Source organism: Emydura macquarii, unplaced genomic scaffold (assembly GCF_026122565.2).
Source record: "Emydura macquarii macquarii isolate MOO-44397 ecotype Brisbane River unplaced genomic scaffold, CSIRO-AGI_Emac_v2 contig_2422, whole genome shotgun sequence".
Lineage (NCBI taxonomy): Eukaryota > Metazoa > Chordata > Testudines > Chelidae > Emydura > Emydura macquarii.
In genome coordinates, this window is record NW_027132559.1 from 32,449,648 (window position 1) to 32,466,357 (window position 16,710).

A 16,710-nucleotide genomic window follows, 5' to 3' on the forward strand; every position below is an offset into this window, starting at 1 on the left:
TCTTTGTATCAGTTGCCCCTTCCTGTGATTTTTAAGTTATGTATTTATCTTGTAAGGTACTTTTTCTTCTTGCCTGTCAGAGGCTCCTAACACAGAGTTGGCAAGATATGAATAATAATATTTTAATAATAAAAGTAGAGGATGAGCTTGGATGTTCATTTGCCAGACAGTATGCTGAGATCACCAACGTACAAAATTGCCATTCTGTTTCACTAATTTGCCTCTGCCTTGGTTTAGAAAGACCACAGGTAGGTAACAGTTACTCTCCTTGATGCTATCATTCATGTGTGCAAAGACTTTCAGCCGATACAGCTGATATATAAGGAGAATACTGACTTAATCGCACTAAATCTTTTCTGTCTAAAAGTTTCCCATCACAGCAATCTGATTAGAATTATTTTCAATTGGTGAGGCCAGAATTGAATTTAAGTTATTGCCTCAAACTTGAAAAGCCATTATGTATCCAAGGATTCAAAATATTCCAGGATTTAAAAATATCTCAGGACAAAGTCCATATTAACAACTGATTTTTTTAGTCCTATAAGTGTAGTTACTGTTAACTGATGAGCTTTTAGAGATTCATCTTGGCATTGAATAAGTAGTCATGATCCCATAATAAATTAACCATAGCTCTCTACCTCTGAAATTGTGATTTGATTGGATTTGCCCAAGGGTATTTTGTACAAGATAAAGGAGCAGATATTTCATGTTCAGGACAAATGTATTATTCCAATTGAAGTATCTGGTGTAGCTCCAGAAACACAGCTAAAGATAAAACCATGTATGATACCTGGCAAGAATTGTCACTTAAGCCTGAGCTTGACATAAAGGGTATGTCTACACTTTGTTGACATAAAGGGTATGTCTACACTTACAGGTGGGTGCCTGCTTCCCAGCACGGATGGATAGACACATGCTAGCTCCACTCAAGCTAGTGCACTAAAAATAGTAATATGGCGGCAACAGCATAGGCAGCAGCTCAGGCTAGCAGCCTGGATACCTAACTGGAGGTGGTGGGTGACAGTACTCAGGCAGGTAGTTTGAGACATCACCCATGCTGCCACAGCCACACTGCTGTTTTTAGCATTCTAGCTGAAGCCGAGCCAGGGCATGTCTGTCTACCTGTGCTGGGAAGCATCCTCCCAGCTGCAGTGTACACTTACCCCTAGACATTCAATGCACTTTTAAAAAATATAATATCAAAGATCACTGAGCTCAATGTCACTTTAATCCCATTGTTACTCAACCAGCTATGAATCAAATGTGCAATGTGTAATTTTGAATCTTGTCTGCTAGGTCTATTAATTTAGAAGTAAATTATGGTTCTGGAGAGCCATGTGACTGTAAAGAGTGGGGAACACCTTCAGCACTGAGTGCTGTGGGTGTAGGCCTTATGGGATACATGCTTGGGGAACACGCTATAAGTAGATCTTACTACAACACACCTTTAAAAAGTTTTTTAAAGCTTTTTTTCTACTGCACACCTTTAAAAAGCTCTAGCCAGTGCACAAGTTCTTGGCAGTTCCCTGATGAATGGAAGCCTGGGAAACAAGGCCCTGACTAAACACATCACATGCCCCTTGGGGCAGGGTTGCTTCATGCAGTGCTGACGTCCTCACACTTCCACTTGTTAGCACTTTGCAGACAAATTTTGATTGTCTCTTGTGTTAGTGAATTGGAAAGGAAGGAACACTCAGTGTTCTCTCCCTGCTCAAAGTCATCCACCTTAATTGAAGTAATATTTTTAAACTTTAAATCACAGATGTGCAAGAACTACAAAGAGGCATAACAGCTTTAGAGGGCACAAATCAGAAAAGGAAAAAGCAGATATAAAATACATACAAGAGCAAGAAGAAAATATAGAAAGCATACATTAGTGTTCACATGAAGAGTCAGATTAAATCATATCAGTAGTTCTCTTTGAAGCATTTGAGTGATACAAAAATGCAGAAGCCTACAGTTTAGATACACATTTAAACCTGAAACTGCTGGCTGAAAACAGATAAATGTAATTTGAATCAGTGTTTGTAAGGAGGTGAGGGAATGACACACACACAGTTAATCACAGTGTTGGAGAAAACTTTTAGTGCAAACTAGGGGGTATAGCTTCTGTTTCTACACTTTGCAGAAACATGCATGTTTGTACCCTTTCCCATTTTCCAAGGTCAATTGTGTATATACTTCCAGAACTTGGTTCAAATGTTGGAGCAGTTTTCAAAAGGCCATCGTTTTGTCATGCTCATTGAGTTGAGATAACCCCTCCAAAAGTCCTGGTGAAATAAACCTACAAATCTTCTGGAAAAGCAAATGTCCACAGATAAGAAAACAGTGACAGATGTGATTAGGGAATAAGTGAAGGACGTTCAACCTATCAAGGCTCTTGCATTTAAAAAAATATAAGAATGTTAAAAGATGAATGTTAGAGCAACTCTGCTTCAGGAACAGATGAGAACTACCTACCTTAGAGAGTACTCTGAGGACAAATACATTCAGCACTCATCTCATTCATAATTTTTGTCAGGCATACTCTGCCCTTACCTTTGAAATGCAGTCCTTTGTTTTCTTTCTGGCTTCACTCACCCCAGAAGCCTATAGGGCTTGATCCTGTACCCTTTGAAGTCAATGGTAAAGCTCCCTTTGACTTCAGTGGTGCAGGCTCAAGCTAACACATAGCTACCTTCATTCAACTTTGAGGGCATTTGGAATTTAGAAATATGATATATAAGTGAAAAACACCAAGCAAATATCGTTAACACCCAGGACAAATGCTCTCCTTACCCACCTTAAGGGTGACTTGAAAAAAATATTTTTTTTTTCTTCATTTAAAATGTCTTTGCTGCTCTTTACTGTATTTTTACTTAGTGACTGAATCTAAGTGGGAGAATATCATTAGTTTCTTTATAGCACTATATATAGTATTTCTGTTCGGTTTCCTTTTTAGTAATGCTTCCTTTTAAAGTAGATACTCAAAGGGAACATATATTTCCATTACTTCCATCTCCACATTTCTGATGACTCATGCATTATTAACTTCACAATTCTGGCCTTATCCAGGTGGCCAACCTCTGTGTTCAAATCATGCATCTGAAAGTTCACCATCTCTGTATAACGGAAATATGGGTGGCAGAAGCTTTACAAACCTTCTATAAAGAAACCCCACACCAAGAAAAGCTCACCTGATTTCTGATTTTGTTACCAACCCAAAGCCCAGTGTAGATAGGATTGCCTTTCTGTTTTCATGGGTTGTCTGTCCCTACGAGTGTCATGCTCCATCTTGACTTCCAACAGTCTTCTGGGGAGCCAGTGGCCTCCATACTCATTTCTAGCAGTTCTGGGTCTCTTCTATGCTAGTCTATGTAGGTTTTTATACTGTGTTCATCACCAGAGAATCTCAGCACCTCATTGATTTGTGCTTCCTGGAATGTCACTGAACACCTAGCTAGCTTGCTCCCCCACTATCTTCCATCTTTGTGGTATATGCTCCATCAGAACATAGAGAGCATCTTCAGGAAAGTGTGCTGCCTCCCCAATTCAAGCAGAATTCCTGTGGGCTTCTGCGAGAGTTGCTTGCATACACATCTGTGGCCTGGATTTTGGTCCCTATTTTTTCAATTCATTTATTGCATTTTAAATATGAATTGAGGGTAAATTTAAGAGACTGCAGCACCTGAAAATCTGCAGCAGCTTTTTCAGAAACCATCCCCTGGACTTGACCTGCAACCACGTGCTAAGTGAAACTCTCCAAGTTCACGTGAGAGAAGCTATTTTTGAGAACCTCTAAAACTCTTTCAGCACTTTGGGCCTGATTCTGATTTCTCACTGGTTTAATACTGATGTGACTCCCGATTTATATCAGTATAAATGGGATTAGAGTCAGGCCTAGTGCTATTTCACTTGAAGAATGGTACATATTGGTAAGGACTTTGTGCTGTTGGTATTAAAGACCAAACTAAGGAAATCAAAGTGGCAGACTGGTGTCTCTCAAATGTAAGTTTGGCTCTCACCAGTACTTAATTAGTAATGAAAGAGGTGCTGGGGCTCAAGCAATTTTTTTACTTTCATAACTGATGCAGCAAGCCAGAAGTGCCAGGGCTCTGAAATGGCAAGCCCAGAGGTGCTGAGGCTAAGACCTGGCACAAATTACGCACTGGCTGTCACCCAACACATACCTAGTCCATGTCCAAATCAGTTTTCTTACCATATCTATGAGGAGGAGACTGTGTGTTCCTTAGAACACATGGGTAACGTGTGATCAAGCATTATAAATTATATATGAGGTAAGTCCTTTCCATGCTGTGTCTTGTGCTCACCCACACAGAGATATTATTAAATGGAGAGGAGCAGGAGAAGTATGAAAAATATTACATTTAAAATGAGAACTCGGAATTGCACAACAGCTGAGGCAAGTCACTTGTGACTGGAAGTGGGTAACAGTCCAGAGCATGCAAAAGCTTTCAGCTGTGGCCTGATTTCAGAGTGTAGTTCTTAAACTGCTTTGCAGTCATGTTACTGATCAGAGGCTACAAGAATCTTCCTCCTTAAATTATGTATATTTTCCCTCGGACCTCGCCTGAGTTTCTCTTTTCACATCTGCAGCACAAATGCCTTTGTGGGATCCACAGAAGAGGAAGAAAGACCCACTGTGCATGGGGTGGGGAGAGTGACGGGGAGAGGGACCGTTCTGGACATGAGTCTCTGAGGAACAATCCAGGCCCTAGTGCTTTTCAGTCATTTCAGATGCCTTTTGGTTTTAGTTCTAGGTCTGATTTGTGTTTAAATTCTAAAATTAAAACATTACCTTCTTAACAAACTACTAATAGTCTGACAAAAATGAGTATTTTCCAGCTATGCACATTTTTAGGCATGCAGTAGTTCTCTAAAAAGAGCCATATTTTTGGAGCTTAATGTACCCACCCTACATACACTTTTATCATATGTCATTTGGAAGCTTATTTTATGTACATTTAGATGAGCTATGATGTGGAGCTGTCAAGCGGTGCTGTAAGCCTGTAGGCAAGATGAAACAAAGGAACCCAAAGTGAGAAATTGTCTTTTTTTTTTTTTTTTTTTTTTGCAGTCCCAGAAACACAGCAACATGACTATGACTACAGTTTTTACTGTTTATGTTAATTTCAACACCGTAATGTGGTGTTTATTGGTCAAAGCTACCAAATGACAGCATAGTATAAGATTTTTTTATTGGTTTTACATGGGCAAGTATTTTTTTTTCCAGAAATGATGAAGTTGTTAACATATGGCAAAAATGACAAATAACATTTTGCAATATACTAACATGAAATGTTTTCACATTCCATATCCTTAAATATCAAAGTATCTCCTAGAGTTGCCAACCCTCCAGAATTGTCCTGGAGTCTCCAGGAATTAAAGATTAATCTTTAATTAAAGATTATGTCATGTGATGAAACCTCCAGGAATACATCCAACCAAAACGACTAACCCACTCACAAGTGATTATAATAGTTTTCCATATTTTCAATTGAAATTTGCTGACCAGATCAGTCTCACACTGAAGGTTGTGCACCAGTAGCAGTGATTGTATGCCCACAGTTTGTATTGCATAGTGGGTAGATATAAATGTATGTGACTGCCTAATATAGTGCTTCTCCATCTGGTAAACTTTTGTAGCAGTTAGTCTGCCTGGTAAAAGGTTTTAATTTGTAATTCCCTATGCATGCAGTACTAGCTTTTAAAAGATTCTAGAAACTAGCTTTTTTAAATTCAGTGACATTTATACACAGGTCAGTATTAGCGTTAGAGATGACATGGCAGCTTCATGTTATGAGTATGCAAAACCTATCAGAGAAAGAAATAGCCTGACAAGAAGTCACAAAGACAAGTCCACAAACAAGTCCTTGCCTCTGCACTGAAGAGGGATAATGATGAGCATGTTACAGCTCTTACCAACCATGTCATCAACAATAAGACAAACCATTTGACCCTGAATCACATCCAGTGGTGCTTATCAGTGTATCTACCGTGCTGCATGTAACATTAAATGTACAAGAGTATCTACTGAAAATAGCAGATGTTGGTGAAGAACAGATGCAGGGATTTGTGAGAAGTACCTTTGATTTTAATGGGACATGTAGCTTCTTCAGCCAAGAAATCTGGCATCAAAACATTAGCTGACATGACCAAATTTAAGGAGGGGCAGTCACAGCAGCTATCAGTCCAGCAGTTGTTTTCCACAGATCCCTGGCCGTAGCAAGATGCAGAAATGATGTTTCAATGGCAACTGTTCTTAGTCACCCAATAGGACCTGTGCCCATGTCCCTCTTCCATGCTGATGGAACAATAAGAAGAACAGACAAAGCTTAATTAAGGCATCAGTTGGAAGATCACACTGACAGAATCCATAAACTAAGAGCATAAAATAAAGAAACCATAGTGTACATAAGAGATTCCATGGCTGTCATACAAATAATGGCTGGAGACAAATTCCACATATTCGATTAATTAGTTGCTGAGTACTTGAAGCAGGTCCTAAAAGGATTTCACAATGCTAATTCTGTAATCGAAGTCTTTGACAGATGCTACAACAGTGATGCTGTGAACATTGCAAAAAGACAAGTGCCAGACAGAACCTAAGTTTAGATGCAAGAAATACTAAATGACTGGCAGATGCCCTGTGCCTCACTGCAAAAAGTTTCTAAACATGGCATCCAACAAGCAGTCACTTGTAAAATTCCTCTACGAATACATGGCTCAAAATGCACTTGAATGTGAGACCACACCCAGCACAAACACTCTTCCTTGCTGGAGGCTTTTCCAGTGATGAAGTAGCAAAGTCCATCACCAGATGAGGTACTGAAGAAGCCCAAGACTTGTAGAATACTCAAGAGGAAGCAGACGCAAAGAGGTTTCTGCCTGCTGTATATGCCAATATGGCTTTTGGATCTCCTGGTGTCAAAGGAACCATAGGAATTAGGTCACTTGGTTCAGATGTTTTGATCCTTCTTGTTCACTACTTTCCAAAAATGCAACATACAGATAATATGTGGATTGAAACAGGCACTATTACAAGCACAACTAACAAGTGTTACTTCATACCTGTTCATGCAATTTGATGCACCTTGCTTCTGACTTCTGCCACATACTTCCTGCTGTACACACATTGGCAGGATGTGACTCGGTGTCATCCCTATTTCATATTGGGGAAAAAGATCTGTGTTTAATGTTGTCAAAACAAAGAGAGTTTACTGCTTCAGAGATCTTGCCAAACTGGGAGAGAGGGATGGACAAGCTGCAATTTTTGCCGCAAGGAAGTTGGTAGCAGTGCTTTATGACCAGAACAAGAAAGAAAACGAGACCCACAGAGACCTGAATTGCTTGCCTCAATCCCACTATCAAAAAGGACAAGTCACTGGCCAAACTCCCACCAAATAGGGTTTTGAAGAGCATCTTAAAAGAGCATTTTGGCAAACAAATATTTGGATGTCTTCACACGTAAGTAAATCAGATATTGGATCACCATTGCAACATGGATGGAAAAATGTGGATAATGAACTACTTCCTGTATTCTTCAAGGACCCAAGCCATCTGAGCTTCTACAAGACCATATTTATGCCTGTACCAGTAGGGGGTCACTGCACAATCAGTTGTCTTTAGTCAGAACACTCTTCCCTGCACAGAATTGTGTACATACCAAGGCAATGAAGACTGTGGTAACCCATGCACTTTTGACAGAGATCATAATGATGAACAAGATGATGATAATGATGTTGACTAGAAATGTCGCCAGTGCTATTGCATTCCAATGATACTTGTACAAAGTTATTAGATTTTGTTGTACCCTTTAGATTGTTGTTGTGATGCTTTGAGGTCACAAAGAAACCCAATTTTATGTCTTGAAATAATACATAGAGTCATTAAACTTTAACAGAAACGAATGGAAATATTTCAGAGTGGTCATGTTAATATGTTGATGGTCTCACTGTTTATCCCTATTTCTATGGTAACAGCACCACTTGACAGCTCAATATCATAGTTCACCTTACAGTAGATATAACAAACTTCCCAATGATGTATGATGTGCATGTGTGTAGAAAGGGTACAGTAAGTCAACAAATCAGGGGTGTCTGCCGCCTGACTATTTGTAACATGAAAAGAAAAACCCACCATTTAAATGTATCTCTGAATCACAGTTTCTGTAGCTGGGCAGATTTCCCAGGAGATGCAAGATCCCTTGTCAAATGTTTCTTGGCCTTTACTTTCTTTCTTTGCAGTCACTTTATCCCTCTCACACACACATACAGGCCCCTAAACTATCTCCAAAACCCTACTAGGCAACTAACTTCCCAAATCACCGATCCTTTCCTCATGAACTGCCTCTTTTGGGAGATATCCCTTTCGTTTACACCTCTCACATGCTCTGCTGTGTCACATCACCCTATTTCCTCTGTACTTTCTCTTTTTAATTCCTCTCCTCATGTCTTCCACATCGCTCTTCTGCCATCCAGTCACTCACTATCAGCTCTGAATTTGCTGCTCTTCTTCACAACACTTCCTCATGCCTTGTCATCAGCCCTTCTCCATCCTACATGCCTGACAATGCAGAGACCTCCTGAGACTGGAGGTGTACAATCTTGCATTGTGCTGTTATGATTTTAAGGAACACCTGTATGACTTAACTTTTCAAAAGGTTACATTCCACAAGTTGATTTTTGCCCCTAGAAATGTGAGTAGATTTGCAGTATAGTCAGTCAGTAATTAGGAAACAATTGCCATAGATTTTTGTAGAGATAAAGAAGATTGTGGTAGGTGCTCAGCTACTGAGTAGTCATCACACTGTGCTAACAATGACAGAATCCAGATATAAGCCTTTGGAAGTTACTTCTCTTGCATCTCATGTATCTGGCTGCTGTCCCAGTTTTGTAGGCAGTTGTTGGCAGTTCTAGAGCTACCCCTGTGGCTCTGTAATGTGTTTGGATTAGAAATGGAATGTCTTGACTACTTTTTTCTCCTTGATACTATTTTCCCTTTCTTATACATTTTTTTACGTCTGTTTTATCCAAAGTTTAACTCCTCAAAGTCAGAAATTGAGAAGTGCTTTCCAGTGGGATAAACTAGTTTAAACACATTGGCATTAAAGCCTGGTACTCAAGATCAGTCATTGCCAAGGAGCATATAGAAATCTCCTTTGCTTTCTCTATGCAGGTGGTTTTATTGTTACAGCAAAAACAAGTATTTTCCTCATGTCTATAAAGCAGAATGGTTTAAAGTCTAGAAGTAATCCAGCCTTTATACACTTAGACCACATATATCTCTGAGGTGCAACTCCATGATTTTGTATGCACTCCTTGTGGAGTTGCTGTGACATGTCAGTGAAGTTACACCAGGAATGAATTTGGCCACAGGAGATTTGTTTATGATCTGTTTACACTTCAATTTTGGCTGAGTGGCAGCTGATATAAAAAGCAGCATGTACCAAACAAAGCTTGTCAACCGTTAGAGAACAGGTATCCAGCTCAGATGGACAAAGTGTTCAATGCAAGTGAAAAAAATGTGTGACTTTGTGAACTTCAGAAAAGCAAACAACAGCATAGAATTGGTGAATGGTGAAATCTTTCTTATTCAATAGGCTTAGACGTTGGGAAGGTGTTTGAGTTGATACAGCATGACATTTTGATTAAAAAACTAATATGATACAAAATTAATGTGACACACATCAAATGGATTAAAAACTGGCTGATAGGTCTCTAAATGTAATAGTAAACACAGAATCATCATTGAGCGGGTGTGTTTCTAGTGGAGTCCTGCAGGGACTGGTTTTTTGCCCTATGCTATTTAACATTTTTATCAATGACCTAAGAAAAAACATAAAATCATCACTGATAAAGTTTGGAGATGACACAAAAATTGGTGGAGTAATAAATAATGAAGAGGACAGATCACTGAATCAGAGAAATCTGGATCACTTGGTAAACTTGGGCGCAAGCAAACAGTATGCATCTTAATACAGTCAAATGTAAATGTATGCATCTAGGAAGCATGTAGGCCGTACTTACACAATGGGGGATTCTATCCTGGGAAGCGGTGACTTTGAAAAAGATTTGGGGGCTGTGGTGGACAAACAGCTGAACATGAGCTCCCAGTGAGATGGTGTGGCAAAAGGGCTGACATGATCCTGGGATCCATAAACAAAGGAATCTTGAGAAGGAGTAGAGAGGTTATTTTACCTCCATATTTGGCAATGGTGCGACCACAGCTAGAACACTGTTTCCAGTTCTGGTATCCACAATTGAAGAAGGATGTTGATAAATTGAAGAAGGGTCAGAGAAGAGCCTCAAGAAAGATTGAAGAATTAGAAAACATGCCTTATAGTGATAGATTCAAGGAGTTCCATCTATTTAGCTTAACAAAGAGACGGTTAAGGGATGACTTGATCACAGTTTGATAATGGGCTCTTCAGTGTAACAGAGAAAGGTATAATACAATCCAATGGATAGTCTCATAGTCTTTAAGATCAGAAGAGAGCATTATGATCATCTAGTCTGACCTGCACAACATAGGCCACAGAACCTCACCAACCCACTCGGGTAATAGACCCCTAACCTATGACTGAGTTACTAAAGTCCTCAAATAATGGTTTAAAGACTTCAATGTACAGAGAAACCACCAGATAATCCACCAGCAAGTGACCTGTGCCCCGTGCTGCAGAGGAAGGTGAAAAACTCCCAGGGTCTCTGCCAATTTGCCTTGGGGAAAATTTCTTTCTGCCAGGAAAATATCAGTGTAAATGTTTTAATCTGTACCCACACATTACTTTTTTTGTATTTGTGTTGTTTTCCATTGTTGGTTTATGTTATAACTTGTATTTATATTTGTGTGCATTTATCTTTTTTTGGTTTGATCTGTTAAGAAGGTAAATAGATTTGCCCTGAGAAAAAAGTCACATTGCCAACTCCTCTAGCTCATATCTGCTTAATAGGGAATCAGCACATTCTGTATTTCAGGGACAAACCCTGAGATTCTTATTCAGTTTTGACTCAGTCCTTGTAGGGGCAAACTCACCTTGACTTCACTGGGAGTTCAGTGCATTAAGGGCCAATCTACACTTTACAGCAGCACAGCTGTACTGATGCAGCTGTACCTCTGTAAGCGTGCTTGTGTAGCCGTGTTATGTTGATGGGAGAGAGCTCTCATAGTAAAACCACCTAAACAAGCAGCAGTAACTATGTCAGAAGGAGAGCGTCTCCTGCCAACATAGCGCTGTCCACACAAGCACCTATACTGGTTTCTGTTGCTTGGGGTGGGGGTTCCACAGCCCTGAGTGACAAAAGTTTTGCTGGAGTAAGCGCTAGTGTAGGCAAGGCCTAAGACTGTTAAAACTGAGTGTCTGCTACTCCTGTGCACATCCACATGCAGAAAAGAACCTGCTCTCACTGTAAAGAGAAGTCCAACTCTGTGGCATGCTTCCCTTGCACCCAGCAGAGACCACTCCACAGGACTTTGTGATGTTCCAGCTCCAGAGAGTTGGACAGGGAGTGGAGGAGCCAACGGGGACACTCTGGATTGTCCCCAAACCAACCTCCTCACAAACACAGAAAACATGGGGGACCCTGTAGAAGTTGAGACATCCTGAGGCCGTGCAAATATAAACTTCTGCCTTGTCTGCACTGTAGAACATCATCCCCACCCACCTTTTAGATATGTTCTGAAGCAGCCACAGTAGGGGGAGCTCCCACAAGCATTGCCGTGCAATAAACAGTGTCACTGGGAGCTGGTGGAGTCCAGGGGGAATAATGAAGAGAAGAGGTGTCCATGTGGATAGCCCTTGCCGCCTATGGATTACTATCTGCACAGATCTTAGCATCTGCTACATGGGGCTAACCCAACTCCTTGCCTTTCCCCACAAAAGAGCAAGTAGGAAGCTCCGCAAATTGAACTCACCAGAGCTTAACTTGTTTTAGACACAGATTATCCTCACATACAGGAGAATATATCCCTGAGTAAAAACTTCTGGATTCAGTTCATATGAAATAAATAAACCCTGGGGAGTGTGTCAAGTGAAAGATACAAGAAGCAAGGGATGAAATTTGAATTTTTTCTGTGGCTGCTGGTGTATACTGCAGATTCAGCAGTACTGACATCCACCTTTAAGAACAGATTTAAAAAACAATTGCTTGAGATGAGAGTTCCCATATAAGGTGCACTGGATTTGCACATACAGTCTGTGCTGGCACTCCATTACTAGAGAGTAAATGGTGCCAAAATGAGAGACAGGAGGTCTCCATGTGCCAGTGAATGTACTTCCCCAGTCATCTGTACAGGGAGTATTGAACCATCAGCCAAAATTCATGCCATTAGTGTTGCCCAATGCAGGCACCCTGTTGAAGTCATGACTCTCGGATGGGTAAGAGTCTGAAAGATGAATGAATAATTCTTCATTGTGGTGGAATATCAGAGTGCGCTGGAAGGTCACGTTGCGCTCTATGGTTACACTCTCAAAAGAATTTAAATTCTTGCTTCACCTCTTATTAAATCCAAGGGAGCAGCAGCTATGGGAAAAGTCCTTCTTAAAAATCCCAAGAATCATACTTGTTTTGGCATGACACTGCCTAAGGTGATTCGAGAACAAGGCTGAATTTGCCAAGTTTTCACAGTAACACAAGGTGGAGAATACATTTTAAAACGTTGGATCTGCTTTAGTTTTGCTTGGATGGGATGTTTTGAATGCATACAGTTCTCTAGCTTAAAGGGCCTGCTTTATAATGCTTTGAGCCAGAGGAAAATCCTCAGCATTATGGAGAAGGTTGGGGCACATGTTAGCAGTTTCAAATGGTCACTTAAAAATTATCTGAAGTTGTCAAAATGACCTGATTTTCAGAGGTACCTTTCACCTGCTGCTTCCACTGGCTTCAGTGAAATTGTGGGTGCTCAAACACTTCTGAAAATCAGGCCCATAACTGACCGCAGAATTAGTTGTTCATATCTGTTGGGAGTCAGGTTCTCTTTTCCTTAGAAGCTGATACAATGAAATGCCGTAAAGCAGGGAAGGACAAAATGAGTAAAGAGTCACTGTAAACTGAAACAATCTTATTAAAAAGAGGCCAAAATTAATCAGCAATAGTGCTGCACATGTGCAAAACAACACATAGCATTACTTATAATTTATTTCACATCCAATGTCCTAAGTGTACACAGTGCTTCACAGGCAACAAACAAAGGCAGTTTAAACTTGGATTAGTATGGCTGCAGGGGTAACTGGGTCAGACTCATCTCTCAATATCCTTGCCCAAAACAGCTTGGTCTAAACTGATGTGACATCATGTGCAAACATGAGAGAGTAGAATACATGAAAGATGACCTGCGTATTTTACAGTCGTTCCTTTGCTGTTGTTTTTCTGGGTGTCACAGACTTCTTTCAGGGCATGTATTTTGTGTGGGCAGTTGTTGTAGAGGAGAAATGTTACAATTCTTGGGTCTTTCATGTATGTGAAGACATATAAGGGCTAGATTGATCCAAAGACCTGAATTGGCTGGTGACATGGAGCTGCACTGCCCCAGCGAGACCTTGAAAAGTACTGTTCCTCAGGGAGGCGGCAAAGTCTTTCCAGGAATTAACTGGTAGGCAGAGAGAAACATGCCTGTTAAACCTTCCTTAGGACTGTTGCAGACTACGCCCATTCTGTGCTTGTTGGGGAGGAAGAAGGGTATGGCCAAGTGTCCCTTTATCTCCTAATGCAGATAGGAGAGTTCTTTGGCAAACTGAAACTATGAAATGGTACCTCAGTGACTGGCAGCGCTCTGAAAGAACTCAGCCAGGGAAAGAAAAGCGGTATGCTGAGCAAATGAAGGGGAAGGAGAACTGAGTTTTCCCCATGACCAATCACATGCTGCTATTGGAGGCATCAGAATATGCATCATTTATAAAGTCTCTGTGCTTCAGTTAAAGTGCTACTCTAGGTTGTGTTGTGGTAACTGCAACTGTACGCTTACAACATGCATTGCATTCTGAAATTAGGAGTTCTGAAGCAAGAGGCAACGTGCCTGGCAGCTGACAACAGTAAAATCTCATTTTTTGCAGTCACTACGGTGTGCTCCTTGACTAATCCCATTACATCCCTCCATGTACTTTGAGGTACCTTGATCGATTGGTCCTTCAGCCCTTGTATAGATTGCGCTGATCACAACGCTTCTTCCATTCTTCTCTTATCCTGTCCTTCCTTCTTCATGTGCGGCCATACCTTTTCATGACAAAATCTTCCCATCTCTTTGGAGGTCAACTTAGTGGTCATTTCAGTTCCCATGGGTACCACTTGGCAACAGCTGCAATCCATTTAGGGTGACCAGATAGCAAGTGTGAAAAATCAGGACAGGGTAGGGGGTTATAGGCGCCTCTGTAAGACAAATCCCCAAATATCAGGACTGTCTATAAAATTGCGACATCTGGTCACCCTAAACCCATTGATTGTTAGTGAGCCTAGCTATATGCCCAGCCCGTCGCATTTTATTGTACATGCTTTCAGCGCCGATGTCCTGCAGTCCACTCTGCAGTCTGATCACTTCATTGGGGATTCAGTCGCAAATTGAAATTCCCAGAATTATTCTCTCCATCGCCCTCTCTGTGACAGACTGTTGTTGCTCCCCTAATTTCGTCAGCGCCCATGTTTTGCTGCCATACAACATTTCCAGCAGTACTGTTGAGTTGAAGAGGTTGGCACGTGTTGCCTTATTGATTTTTCCTTGGAGGCCTCCTTGATAGAATTAAATGCGTGCCAATCAACTTTCTTTCTTTGTAAGAGTTTGTCTTCCTGATCATGGCACATCCCTCCATATAACTGCACCAAAATGCTATACTACCTTTTACAGCTACCAGGCGCTTGCTCCCCATAGGAAGATGTATAAATTCCTGGGGGACAGGACCCTTAGTTATCAGGGATTTACTAGTCTCTTGTAAATTTCTTTGGAGTTTTAGACATAAAAATAGGTACAGCATGGATTGCACCTTTATGGTGCTGTTGGCACAGACAGCTAATATATCATGCAAATGCTTGTTACGTCTCTTACTGTACGGTCACTTTCACATTGTTTTTAGTAAATGTACCATTACAGGGGGATGATATTTTGCGAATTACAATAACAGAAGAACAAAAATTGTAATTGCACTTTAAAAGAACATGGTATATATCACTAGTTTCTGAAGTGAGTATTTTTTAGTCACCGTTGTTTCTAACAACCCATTGAAGGCTCAGATTATTTATTTATTTCCTAAATGTATCTTTATACAGCAGAAGCTTTCCTCTCTTTCAAGGTAAATTCTGCACTGTTTTACATCCCTTGTTTTACAGATTCATGTAACCCCATTGTCTTCAATTTGACCCCCACAGTCTACGGGGTTCATTTTCAGTAGAATACACAAGGAATTTGTTTTATAAACTATATCATTAGTAATCAATCTTTTATTTTATTAAAATGTATTGCATGACTCTCTCTAAACAGCACTTTGAATGTGGTCTGCATAATGTACATTGTTTCATCAACCAGTGGTTTGTTTTTACTCTTATGCTGCTACCTTAAAAAAAGGGATAGGAAATAAAGTTATTTTACTCATGTTTTTAAAGGATGCAATTACTTCTCAAAAGGATTAACTTTAAGTCTTGTTACCAATTCAAGGAGAAACCTTGAAAAGTGCATTTACAGACAAAATAAAAACACAAAGGGGTAGCAATTCAGCACTCAGTAAAAGAACAGGTTTTGGGGTTTTTTTTGGAAACTTTCAGTGAAAAGTACAAGTTCACTGTAATTAAAGAAAACTTACCCTCAAAATATTTCTTTATCCTTTCAGGCCACTTTTTCGTGGAAATTCAGATGTTGATCAGCTAGGAAAAATCTTTGAGTAAGTACTAAATTGCTGCATTATGTCAGTGGCTGTTTATCTTGAAACACTCTGAGATTTCTTTGCTATGTTTTTATGGAGTAAAAGGACTTGAACAAAGTATTCCTAGAGCATATTTCCTATTGCTATTGCACTGCAATATGATATTTCCGTGTATTCTGTGTCAAAGTGGGAGGAGGAAGCTGCATGGAATATAGCTTTATAGAAATAATAATCATTGTCAAGAAGACGATGATAGACTTCTTAGGGATTTTTTCTAACCTTTTTAATGTATTGTTCATGCACCATTCACACATTTTCTTAAAAGGAATGTTTCTGACAGTGTCCTGGAAAGTGCCATGTAAATTTGAGGCCCAATGTTTTATAATAATATTGGAGTGGTTATGACCACCAGACACATACCGGTGTTCCCACTCCTGCATAGAATGAGCGCTCATTCACCTCTGTACTGTAGCTGTCCTCCCTTTCTTATGGAGAGATCTCCAGGGATTCAGATGGGGGAAAGGCTAAGATGAGTACTAGTAGTAGGCAGGGAGATGGGCGGGGTCCCCTCTATAGCCCTGCAGAAACTCCAGAGAGAAGATGATAAAGCTTCAAAGGAAACCGTTCCAGTAGATCAAATAATGAATTTGTCTCTTTAACCATTTATCCAGCTCTCAAATTATAACAGATCCATTTCTAAAGATTTTCATCATTTAAAATGAGGTTCCTAAATTGCAGGTCTTGATTTTCACTCAGTTGACTTCCCTTTCCTGCATACCATACCAGTGTATGTGACTCACGAGTGTGGTTAATTTGCCATGCCCGTGAATAGCCCTTCCTGCACAATCCAAAAACAATCAGTCCTC

General features: G+C 40.2%; 1 protein-coding gene across 1 annotated transcript in view; it reads left to right on the forward strand.

The window, feature by feature from the left end:
* The window catches only part of CDK6 (cyclin dependent kinase 6), a 159,935-nt gene that overhangs the window by 132,333 nt on the left and 10,892 nt on the right, over positions 1-16,710 (forward strand). Inside the window, exon 6 of the mRNA XM_067562200.1 lies at positions 15,812-15,862. Coding sequence (XP_067418301.1) covers positions 15,812-15,862 — 51 coding nt within the window. The remainder of the gene's footprint in view (positions 1-15,811; positions 15,863-16,710) is intronic.